The 12,540-nt window shown below is 48.1% G+C and overlaps 1 protein-coding gene across 2 annotated transcripts in view; it reads left to right on the top strand.

Moving 5' to 3' along the window:
* Positions 1-12,540, top strand: part of LOC149362075 (ribosomal protein S6 kinase beta-1-like) — a 64,141-nt gene that overhangs the window by 30,928 nt on the left and 20,673 nt on the right. For both annotated transcript variants that reach the window (XM_089572913.1, XM_089572912.1), the window contains exons 7-14: positions 2,686-2,786; positions 3,818-3,908; positions 5,206-5,296; positions 5,589-5,630; positions 6,098-6,163; positions 9,040-9,180; positions 10,818-10,925; positions 12,135-12,241. In XM_089572913.1, the coding sequence (XP_089429039.1) occupies positions 2,686-2,786; positions 3,818-3,908; positions 5,206-5,296; positions 5,589-5,630; positions 6,098-6,163; positions 9,040-9,180; positions 10,818-10,925; positions 12,135-12,241 (747 nt within the window). The remainder of the gene's footprint in view (positions 1-2,685; positions 2,787-3,817; positions 3,909-5,205; positions 5,297-5,588; positions 5,631-6,097; positions 6,164-9,039; positions 9,181-10,817; positions 10,926-12,134; positions 12,242-12,540) is intronic.

Genomic DNA, 12,540 nt, shown 5'->3' with positions numbered 1-12,540 from the left:
ACAGAAATGCGCGCGAGTCGTCCCCGGGAACCTGACGAGGGCGGCATCCGGCGGAGGTCGAAGGAAGCAGACAGCGCCTGTGACTATCCGCGGCCGCGGGAGAGAGGCGAGTTTCGCCTCCTAAATGCTTCGATCTCCGTGTTCTAAGCTAAGGATGGTTCCCAGCACCCTTACTCCGGCATTTTTTTTGCACCCCCACGGATTTTGCTGAAACTGTCGGGGTGAGTTCCCTGCAGTTTCGTGGTCACTGGTGCCAAATTTTGTAGCCAGGCGACATCTTGTTGGAGTGCAAATATGCACTTCGTGCCCTCGATCGGGGCGATTTCTACTGCACCCTTGCGTGTGTGACGCTTGTTTTTGGTCAGTTCAGAAAAGACCCAAGCTGACACTTACAGTCGCCGATGTAGCCAATCACCTCACGCACAATAAGTTTTGGGACAGTGTCCGTGACGTTATACCGTATAAACGCGTGTAAGGGCCGCACTTTTTTTCCCAGATTCGAGGGCCAATTTTCGGGGTGCGGCCCATACACGCAATTTGCGGGAAAAAAAATTTTTTTAAAGTAAAAACACAACAACCAGGGAATGAACAGCATTTATTCTGCGTTCATTCGTCGCTCGTGGACTATTCCGACTCTTGAGCTGGTGCTGTGCTCTGGTGCACGCTCATCCCAAAAGAAGCCACGCAGCACGTCCGCTGTCAACACGTGGCTGCTGTTCCGCACTTTCATCACATAAGAGAGCAGCTCTTCTTCCATTTCGGGAAACTCGCACGGCTTGCCTCGGAAAGCGGGCTTTTTGCAGCTTGTGTTTCTCAATGCATCCTTCTGGTTGCATCATCATCGGCTGCGTCGAATTTCCTGCCCGCCGCACACTTGCGTGTTCGAGAGCTAACTCCCAGCCGTGTAGCTATTAAGGCGCTTGCCCATCGTGCTAAAACTGCAAAGCTCAGCGGCAGCATGCGAAAGTTACAACCACCACAACTACGGCGAGCACGCTAACACGCCACAAAAACAACAAAGGCTGGAGCTGGCGATGCTGATGTCTATGTGAATGGCGGGAGATCATGGCGCAGAAAAAAAAGCTTACGATGATGATGATGATGATGACCGCGGCCTCGGGCGCCATCCATGGACGGCACTTGGAAGCTCCTGTACGCATGCGCGGCCTCCGCGATCAAGTGAACTTTTGCTCGCAGCCGGAGCCGATCGCGGAGGCCGCGGCGCGTGCATTTAGAAGGCTGTGGAAAGTTCGGGTGCGGCCCTTACACGGATTTATTTTTTTTTAAACATTTCCTTCTGGAGAACGGGGTGCGGCCCTTATACGCATTTATACGGTAGTTTGGTATGTCCATGACATCATAGTTTGGCTAAAAGCCAAACTTTGGTTTTGGTTTCCTAGTCTTTTGTTTTAAAATAAATACTCGGTATTTTGAAAAACTGTTTTTAGAGCGAGAGCTCTGGTCCTCAGGGTACAACTTCCGATTTCAATGTGGATGAGATATTGACCTTCAGTGCCTCACAAGGTCAAACCGAACTTACCTGCATGACGGTATGGCCCGAGCTATGGCAGTGTGACCTCATGATCATTTGGCTATCACCATTGCATACCTGACCTTGACCTTTGACCTTGACATTCGATTTGAGCCAGTGAGCACCACATGTACAATGACCTTCAATGCCTCACAAGGTCAAACCGAACTTAACTGCATGATGGTATGGCCCAAGCTATGGCAGTATGACCTCATGATCATATGACTATGACCATTGCATACCTGACCTTGACATTTGATTTGAGCCAGTGAGCACCGCATGTGCAGTGACCTTCAATGCCTCACAAGGTCAAACCGAACAAACTGCATGGTGGTGTGGCCCAAGCTATGGTAGTGTGGCCACGTGGTCATATGACTGTGACGATTAGTTGCCTGACCTTTTACCTTGAGCTTGACGTTTGATTTAAGGCAGTGGAGACCATACATAACAGAGCTTTCGCTCATATAAACTCTGTTCAGGCTACATTGAATGCCAGGCATTTTTTTTGTACCGGAGAGAAGGCACTCTAAAGAACTTGATGTGATTATGAGCTGAAAATGTTATAGAAACCCTCGGAGTTGTCCTTTAAGAAATGCATGAATGCACTTGGTGTTGAGCTGATGCGGCAGTTTCCGTCATTGTTTGCAGCACTTTTGGCGGATTGTCTTGAACGCCTTTTCTTGGTGATAACGGAGAGGGCATTAAAAATAACTGAACTGGAGATATGCCAAGTATGCTTTGGAAGTGAATACAAACACAAGTCCCATGCACTTGTAGAACAGTTAATTATTGCTGTGTCAGCTGTGGACAACCAAAGAACTACCACAAGTGACATGGGCTCCAAAACAGCTGATGGAGTAGAAAAAGCGCCATTGTTTCTTGAGTGCTAGTGACTTGTGAACTGTTGTTTGGCGTTGCAAGGCGAGGAGACTGAAACTGGAACTGCAGGAGAAACGCTGGAGTAATATATCATTTGAAGTGCACTTGGAGATATCAGTGGAAGGCCTTGTCCCACTGTTGTTAGCACCAGAAATGGTGCCTGAAAAGAACTTGTCAGTGCTTCTTTTCAGGAGCGAGTGCCGTAGTGCATTGAATGGGAACCATTGGGGCTGCTGTTGAACTGTTGGACAACAGTGTGTTGTTCCTCCCTGCAGCTTCTACCTGTCCGAAATAGTGCTGGCGTTGGAGCACCTGCACCAAGAGGGCATCATCTACCGGGACCTGAAGCCAGAGAATGTCCTGCTTGATGCCCAGGGTGAGCGAGCAGCACTACCTCTTTGTTGACTGTAGTGACATGCTGAACTGGCGACTTTATTGCATCAGAGGAATGTTTTGGGGACTCGCGTTTATTTCACCTTGCCCGGTTAAAACTTCTGATTGATTCGAATTGAGGTCCTGGTCTCTTCAGCAATCGGCCTGGTCCCTTGAAAAGCTGTTCTTAAACAGTCCGGCGATCCAGACACTCGGTCCCTTGCTAGTCCTGCACCGGATGAACGCTGCTGCGGCCGTTTCCTTAAGAGGGGAAGCTGGCCTTAGAAAACAAGTTTTTGTTAATGAATTCACAATAGTGGAATCTTCAAGAAACGTGTTTTTGCATGCTGATTTGAAATGTGTAATTTAATTTTATGTAAAAGAAGTCCTTGTGCACTTTTATAGTACGTTCTGTAACTTTTTGTCAAGAGCTTTCAATAAATTTTTTTGCAGGGAACTTGCTAGGGCGCATGCCATTGTCTTCGCATCAAACTATGCAATAAGGGCAAAATTGTTATCCTACCTATCATAGAAGTTGAGTTACAGGGTTTTGAATTTGCCACTTCACAAACGGGATGAAATTCATGATTTCAAAATCCTATAACACACCTTCTATAACAGGCAGGATGATAATTTTACCCTTATTGTATAGCCTGATGTCAAGACAAACCAATGGCATGCAATCTAACAAGTTCTCTGCTGTAGAATTTCTTTCAAACTCTCGGCAAAAGTTACCTAACATATTGCATAACTGCACAAGGACTCTTTTTACATTAAATTACATATTTGGAATCAGCACACACAAATGCATGTTCCCTGAAGATTTCATAGTTGTGACTTCATTAGTAAAAATTTATTCCTAAGACCCTCTTCCCCCCTTAATTCAAACTCTGCGTATTGCCCGTAATAGTGAATTAAAAGGTTGGAGGAGGCCTTCCACAAGATTTGGCTGCAATTGAGTGGCGTAAATTAGTGTACTCGGTGAGCAGTGTTTGGGCTAACCCTCCCTCCACCTTGGCCCCTCTTCTGCTGCAGGTCACGTGAAGCTGACCGACTTTGGACTATGCAAGGAGTCTATCCAGGACGGTGCCATGACGCATACGTTCTGCGGCACGATAGAGTACATGTGAGTGGCCTCACCTCCTGGTGTCTCCTACTGCAGTGCTAGGACTTCTAGCAGCACAGGTGTTCACGATGCAGAACCCCACACTTTTTACCACTGGTCATTGTCCCCTAAGAGTCATCTTGAAGGAGCATAGACACCAGATTTTTGCTTGCGTGTTGTCTTCTTTCATATGATACATTAGACGTTGGTACACATGGATCACCTCGTGGTACTCATTTGCGACCGCTAAATAATTTGTAATTGAATTCTTTCCTTGATGCTGTTTCAGTTTTGGTTTTATCACCTCAATGATGGTTGTGCGGTATACTGTATAAACGCTTGCAAGGGCCGCACTTTTTTTCCCAGATTTGGGGCCAATTTTCGGGGTGCGGCCCATACATGCGATGTACGAAAAAATTTTTTTTAGGTAAAAACACACCAATCAAGGAATGAGCGGCATTTATTCTGTGTTCATTTGTCGCTCGTGGACTATTCCAACTCTTGATCTGGTGCTGTGCTCTGGTGCACGCTCATCCCACAAGAAGCCGCGCAGCATGTCCGCTGTCAACGCGTAGCCGTTGTTCCGCACTGCCACCACATAAGAGAGCAGCTCTTCTTCCAGTTCGGGAAACTCGCACGGCTTGCCTCTGAAAACATGCTTTTTGCAGCTTGTGTTTCTCTTTTGGTTGTGCCATCATCGGACGCACTTCTCGGCCACGTTGAATTCCCTGTCCACTGCACGCTTGCCACTTTCGAGAGCTAACTCCCAGCCGTGTGGCTGTTAGGTGCTTGCCCATCGTGCTAAAACACGTCACAAAAGGCTGGAGCTGGCGATACTGATGCCAATGTGGATAGTGGGAAGTGGCACCGCAGAAAAAAAAATTGACGACGATGATGATGATGACTGCGGCCTTAGAGCCTTAGGAGAGGCCTTAGGAAGTAGAGGATGAATTAAGTTTCACAGTCCCCAGCTAAAGGTGCACTAAAGGGGATTCTGAGCTCATCTTGCCACAGGAACTCAATCTACACGCTCCTAGCATTCTTGGAAACATCGAATTATTCCCCTGCACGACCGATTTATTAAACCGAAATAAACGTTGTCCTGGCTCCCGTCCTTTTTTTTTTTTTTTAAACTCTCCTTCGAAAGTAGAAGTCGGCCAGCGCGTGGAGTACCTTTAGCAGAAATATAAGAATTTTCCGAGATTTTGAATTAAGAGTTAAAATTATTAAGGTTTTTCTGTACATGTGCTATGACTAGCGTCACACGAGCGGGTAGTTGGTGCCTACGCTCACCTCTGCCCACTGTCCCCCCGCACAGGGCCCCCGAGATCCTCACCAGGACAGGCCATGCCAAGGCGGTCGACTGGTGGAGTCTGGGGGCACTCATGTACGACATGCTGACTGGAGCAGTGAGTATTTTGCCCTCTTGCGGTCCTGTTTGCACTTTGTCGCACTCGCAGTCATCACTTCACTCGCCTGTGTGCATTCTTAGCATGTTGCTCTTAGCCAGGAATAAGCTTAGGAGCACCAGCCCATGGCGATCGCAGAGCCCTTTTAGTGCATGTGTGTAGTATAGTGGGGTGAAAAGGATGAATTGGTGCATTTCAGTACAAAGCAGCGCATTGCTGACCTTTTAACTTGGTTCACAGAGCTTATTAATAGTGTGTTAATTGGTGTGACCGGTCTTTCACTCTTTTTCAGCCTCCGTACACCGCTGAGAACAGGAAAAAGACAATAGAGAAGGTGAGTGTTGTATTGTTGGATGTGGCAACATGCGCTCACCTTGTGTAGTTTGCGCCTCTGTGATAATGGTGTGCATACAATGGGTGCGCATGCGTATTATTTTTCTTTATAGAGGAAAGCGAGTTAATTTTTGCTCCATAGCTGCATTAGTGGGGGTGCTCTGGAGGAGGGCTGTGCACTGAATAGAACCCCTCAAAATTAACGTGCTTTCATAGCAGTAGTGAAAAGGCAGTCTTCCATGTCCACCTCATTACATAGAATGGAGCTGCTACTGCAGGTTACCAGTATCATGACCTCGTAGCCATAGCTTCTGTGCGACACTTCAGTGAAGCTTTAATGAACCTGGCATTGTCACTGTTTCAAGAGATTATGTTTTCTTATTGGCTGTTGAAGGCATTTATTTTGCTAGTCATTGCATTTTTTTTCACTGCCGTAATGGTGCTCGTGCTGTGCATTGCTTCTTTCAGATCCTGCGCTGTCGGCTAAACCTTCCCCCTTACCTGACGCCTGATGCACGGGATCTTCTAAGGAAGGTGAGCGCGAAGGCCAGTAGGCTGGCAGGTGGAGTGTGTTGTGCTGGTGCCTTCTCAAAAGGCACGAATCAGTCCGCTGTCTAGACTGCCGTATCTATCAGCGGTGTGTCATGGCTTTCAAGTGCAGCGAAAATGACAGGTGGTGTTATTGCGCACACTAAATGTGCTGTCATTAAAGTAGAATCTCATTGATATGATTCTCACGGGCACCAAGAATAAAATCGGTATTATCCAAAACGGACTCCGAAAGATCGTGAATAATACATACTTGGCACAGAACTTGCTTTTATTAAAGCATTTTGAAATAATCGGTCACTTTGCGCTGCACTTTTTGTTTCTCGAGGTCCTGCGCCAAGCTTTTTTGAAACTCTTAGAAACGAGTAGCAGTTTCCTCACTGAGCTCCGCAGACACGGCAAAGCCACGAAGCCCATCCAAAGCTTCGAGTGCACCGTCGGTATTTAATGGCTGACGATCGCCACTGCAATCTCCGGCGTCTTGGTTGTCATCGTCGTTGTTCTCCTCTTCAGCGGTAACATCTGCAATGATGTCTTGGACGGTGCATAATTCGCATGTTGCCAGTTGGTCGTTCGCCGAAACAAACTCTTTTGGAGACACGTCGACATTTTGTTGGCGTTTTGTTGAAGCAACGTGGCTCCTCACTCGTTCAGTTACGAATGGCACACGTTTATCGCTGCTGTCCGTGTTTACACAGAATGAAACAGTCAGATGCTGCTTACCGTGTTTGCCACCGTGGAACTTTTCATTTTTCAACGTCTTTCTTGGCAACAGCCGGTAGAAAAATGCAGTCTCATCGGCATTATAAATGTTGGCGACGTTACAACGTTCCAAAATGCCAGGGAAAGTATTATGCAACCAGTCCGCTGCTCTAATTGCGTCCGCTTGAGCAGACTCTCCACTGGCCACCTTCCCTACAGTGCCATGCCGTTCCTTGAATCGTTGCAGCCACCCACTGCTGGTCTTGAAATTGTTGCACCCAGGGGTAGAAGTGGTGTTGAGGGCATTCTGCTGAAGAATGGCCCTGCTCACGTGTATCCAGGAACCATGAGAACAGGGCTGTTTCGACGTCAATGTAAACTGCTTCCATCAGCGTTTTTCTTTGTTGCCCCGAGTCACCAGCACTGACTGCACTCATGATGCTGTCTTTCAACTTAAAATTGTTGACAGTGAGCTCGATGAAACTCCATACCTTTCTGCAACAGCCTTCTTGTTTTCGCCGCTTATCACTTCAGTGATAATTTTTTCCTTCACATCAAGGCCCAAAACCTTTTTCTTCTGAGGTGCACAGCTCATGGTAAACAGGAACAAACAGCTTATGCACAGCGAGACGATCAAAGAAACATGAGTGGCGAGTAGGCGAACGCTGTTTGTCAGCCACTTCCGGTTGGAGCTTTCCCGCTTCAACAGGCCTGTGACGTCAAGTCGTGATGCGTTCTGGATCTTCCGAAGCACTCCAGCTAGCACAAGAGGAGCGTGTCTGCTGCAGACTTCATATGTATGCAATAGATGTCGCAGTGGTACGTTCTGCTTCTGTTCTGCTCTGCTGATTGAAGCCTGGCGGCAAAATTTGTGCATTAAAGGGTGCATGCAAATCGCTGTCTGTCCCTGTTAAAGATTTCATTTTCATCTGCTTCTCAAGGGATCTCCTGGTGTGTGCGTGTGATGTGCGAGGATGTCGTTAAATCGGAAGTGCAGTATAAAACCACCTCATTTAATCAAGAGAAAAATACGCGGTTTTCATTGGGGCAGAGATTGGAAAATGAAAAAAATGCATTACTTCCCAAATTTCTTTAAATTGAGGTTCGTTATATCGAGGTTCGACTACAGGCAAGGTTCACGAATGCTGTCGGGCAAATCCACTAGTCGGCACGAGCATCTGTGCAACGCAGCCAGCCAGGCCAGCCGCAGCTTTTGCGGCCGCACCCGAAAATCTGCACCAAATGCGGTGCATTGCCTATTCTCAAAGCGAGGGCACTGTGATTATCAAGTTTTATTTCCAAGGCTTTATAAAAGGATTTGAAGGGTCGGAACACCCATTAGCCTGAAAACCTCACTCCCCACTCCAAAACTGTGCATGCATGCTCATGAAGACTCGCATGATCATGCTTGCGACGAAAAGGCAGAAAGGCTACTAAGTGCTAAGCTCCCTCCAATGAGGCCTCAGCAGCAGTGGCGGCTGAATGTGTCGTCAGGGAGGCAGTGTGATCGGCGACCCTCAGCTGAGGAGGGCAGCAGTGACAGCAGCACCAAAACTCTGTACAGGAGCGTCGTCCTGATCACCGGAATTACCGACCACTTTTACCTCAAATTGGGCTTTTCTCCGAGAGTGGTCCGCGAAATGTTTAGAAGGATTCTCTGCGTTTCGCGAGGCAAATTTCAATGTCGCGATATGTCCATTTCACAAAGTAAACTGTGGATTTTTGCGTTCTTCATTATATCGAGGTTTAACCGTATTCAGGTTGAGAAATATTTGTAAATCCGAATACTGGGCACTTGAAACTCAAATCGAGTTGTGTTGGTTATTGTCCAATTTGACTTTGATACTTGACTAATCATGCATGTTCATGCAGCGTGCTAAAAAGCGCACTGCACGAGGGTGCACGATTAGTTAAGTATCAAAGTCAAATTGGACAATAACCAACACAACCAGATTTGAGTTTCAGGTGTCTGGTATTCTGATTCACAAATATTGTTGTGGCTTGACAGTTGTCATGTTGCGATTGTTCGGCACAAATGTGTGTGCACTTTGTTGCTGCATGCTTGGTGTTATCCTGCGCGCAGCAGGTCGGAGCTTTGCACGTGCCAGTGCTGCCTGAAACTACTGTAGATCTTATGCCGCATCCCCCCCCCCCCCCAGCTGCTGCGGCGCAATGTCCTCCAGAGGCTGGGCAGTGGACCGAGGGATGCCCAGGACATCAAGGTGCACCCCTTCTTCCGGCACGTCAACTGGGAGGACGTGCTGGCCAGGCGCGTCGACCCCCCCATCAAGCCCCAGCTGGTGGGTCTTGCACCTCTGCCACCCTGGCTGACATTCCTTGGCAGTGCCGAGTGGGGTCCAGTGCTCAGTCAGCGGATGCCTTCTACCTCTCAGCTTAGAGGCAGTACCTCAGCGGAACATTTAAAAACCAAGTGGTTTCAGATTTTAACCCTTTCACCGCCACTCCCGAGATAACTTGGGCTACCACATATGCACACCCCCTGGCTCTCCCGAGTTAACTCGTTTTGGCTTTTTAACTCACCCCCTGCCGCTCCCGATAATACTCGTGTAAAAATAAACGATCCAAACATGTAGCGCCATCTATGGAGAGACGCTATAAACTCGTAGATCTTGTGGGGTAAATTTTACACAACAGATAGCAAGCATGTTTCCACATCCGAGTCGCTTCGTTTTGGTCTCCACACAGGAGCCATGTGAGGCCATGTGCCACACTCGTCCGCGCTTTGACGAACGAAGAAATTAAAAACTGCTTGTGAATTCGGAGTCCAATGATAATGAGAACGAGGAAGGAGCCCACCGAAGTGCCCTGTCGAGTGATGTCGGCGATGAAGTCCCCCTTCCACCGAAAAATTCACGTAAGAGGAGGAAGTCCGACAGGCACGATTGGTGCTGGAAGATTTGATTCAGTACAACTAATATCTATAAGATTATCCTGAATAAACATGTCTACATACCCTGCAGAGCATTTTAGTGCGTTACTAGCAAAAAATTTCCAGGAAACTAACATGCAGAGAAAACCCGGCAGGGTGTGTGCAGCTGTGTGTAAACAAACCTGGCAGTGAAAGGGTTAGGGACTCTTTACCATAAAATCCGGTGTCGGACTTTCCGGCGTCAGCGTTGCGGCGAAAAAATCACGGCATGGCTCTGGCAGGGGGTCCCCAGAGAGCCACCTGGGAGGCAGGTGGCCACCTAGGTCACGTGACCTTGCGCCATCATAACAACCTGCCCACCTATGACAGGTGGCAGTGGAATTAATGGTTGGTTGCTCGGGACGAGCAACCTGGGCCACAGCATGCAGGCCCACTGCTTGAAAGGCAGAGCCCCCTCCCATTTTTTTTCTTGCTGGGGAACCAGTGCAGTTTTGCGGCGACACTTTCTTGCGCTGTGCTGCTATGGTGCTGCAGTGGTAAGGGGGACTGTTGTGCCGGGCTCATATAAGTGGATTCAAGCACGTGACAGACTTTTTTTTTTTTTTGACAAATTCATCCAGATAAGAGATCGTCTTACTTAAGGAATACAAAAAAAAAAATAAGGAATAAGTTAGGTTTTGTTATTAAGAAAGCGCGTAAAGAATACAAGATTAAATTTTCGGCAGTTTCTAACTGCCCCAAGAAAGTTGGGAATTGCCTCAACAACCTTGTGGGAAAGGCTAGCCATATGTGTCGTTATACTGTATTATATTAATGGGGAACACACCGGTCCCGTACAGGGCATTTACCAGAGTAGGTGGGCTGCAAATTGTGTTATGTGATGAATATATATGATGTTGCACTCATTTGACTCTCATGAAGCGTGGGTATTGGCTTAGTGCAAATCTCGTCCTTAGCTTAAGGGCCGTGTGCTTGGCCTAGAGGCTGCACGCGGAGAAGGCAGTCAGGGCAGAGCGCTGCTAATGCTCTGTGGTCTCTGCTGTCCAGCTGAGCGATGAGGATGTGTCCCAGTTTGACACCAAGTTCACGAAGCAGACGCCCATTGACAGCCCCGATGACGGCATGCTCAGCGACAGCGTCAACCAGGTGTTTGTGGTGAGTGGCCCTGCTTTTGCGTCTCTCTTCCGGTGCTTCTCGCGTGCATGTCTGTGGAAAGAAAATGCCTTCGAATATTGAATATTAGTTGTGGAAGAGTGTGCATTACTAAAGGCCCTGTCACACGGCCAGTTTCAATGGCCATCGAGGCGAGGGCCTTCACGATTTTCGATCGCCGTCGGACTCGGAGTTGTGGTGCTGCTACACGGCAAATCTCAATGGCCATTGAAATGGTTCTCGCGTCTTACGCCAAGCTCGTGAGGCGCCACAATCGCTATGTTCGGTTTCGCGAAAATAACAAAAATATTTTTATAAAACCTAACCAAATATTGAAATACTTTTTTTGGAGTCATAAGGCGCGTTCACACTTGTCCAAAAAGCCGGCAAGCGAAGCGGATTCGCTCGCCGCGAAAACTAAGACCTGTTCTCATCTGTGACGTCCAGGCAAGGTGGAACTACCGCGCCGCTGCTGTTTCTCGCTTTTGCACACCACGTCGCCGCTCGCGGCGTACACAGGTACTATGAGAAAAGGGCATAAATTACGCTGTTTACGTACCGCAAGCGTGTGCATGCTTACGTACGCTAAACGCAGGCGCATTCCCACTTTTAAATTAGCGTATGCTAGCACAGACGCAAAAATAAACTCAGCCTATAGTGGCGCCATCTGGTTGTCAGGACGGGAACGATTACTGTCAACAAAGCGACTCTCCTCTTAAGCCTATCAGCGGCAGAATCGTCGCTCTAAATAAAAAATAAAGCAAATTTATATATGTTTCCTTATAGGCAAGGCGAGACGAAGCGAAAGACCGGTGCCCCATTTATGACCAGTGAACACACTGAAAAAGGCAGCAACAACGAGAATTCTGTCCGAAGCGAGGGGTCCGGCTTTGAAGGGCGCCGCCATGTTTGTCGTTTGAAGCAATGCTAGCAACACTGGGCAACGCTCAAAGGCCCTCCAAATCTCGATAGAGTTCCCTCGTTGCTCAATTGACTCGATAGACTATTGACTCGATGGCCATTCAATCTGCCCCTGTAGCAGCGCTCGATCACCTTTGTGTCGATAGACTATTGGTTCGACGGCCTTCGAAACGCCCGTGTGACAGGGGTATAAGTCTAAGCTGCCACTTGGGGCTGGCCGCATGTAGTAGGGGTTCACGTCTAGTCTAGCCCTGTTTGTACGGAGTGCATGCTCCCTCGTTTGTGCTGCAGGGCTTTACGTACGTGGCCCCCTCGGTGCTGGAGGAGCTGCACCGACCCATGGTGATCAAGGCCCGCTCACCCCGCAAGATCACCAACAGCCCCAGGGCACCCTTCAGGTACGTGCGGTCTTCCTCCGCATGCACCTCCGCTGGTCAGCGCAGGGGCTGCACGGTGAGCGTGCGTGACATTAAAGTGACGCCGTAATTTGCTGGGTGTCACGCTTGGTTACAGCGAACAGATGAGTCTTTTTTTTTAAAGCTGTTCAATATACGGTGAAAGCTCGTTAATTCGACACTGACGGGACCGCGAAAAATTGTCAAATTATCCGAATGTCGAAATATCGAATGAACAACAAAAAACAGTGTTTGCCGCAACAGGACGTACCTTTATTTGGCAAAGAAATCTGTTATCGTTG

Source organism: Amblyomma mixtum, chromosome 2 (assembly GCF_055824585.1).
Source record: "Amblyomma mixtum isolate Tamu chromosome 2, ASM5582458v1, whole genome shotgun sequence".
Classification (NCBI taxonomy): domain Eukaryota; kingdom Metazoa; phylum Arthropoda; class Arachnida; order Ixodida; family Ixodidae; genus Amblyomma; species Amblyomma mixtum.
The sequence above is the reverse complement of the archived record's forward strand: the minus strand, read 5'-3'. Positions and strand labels throughout refer to the sequence as shown.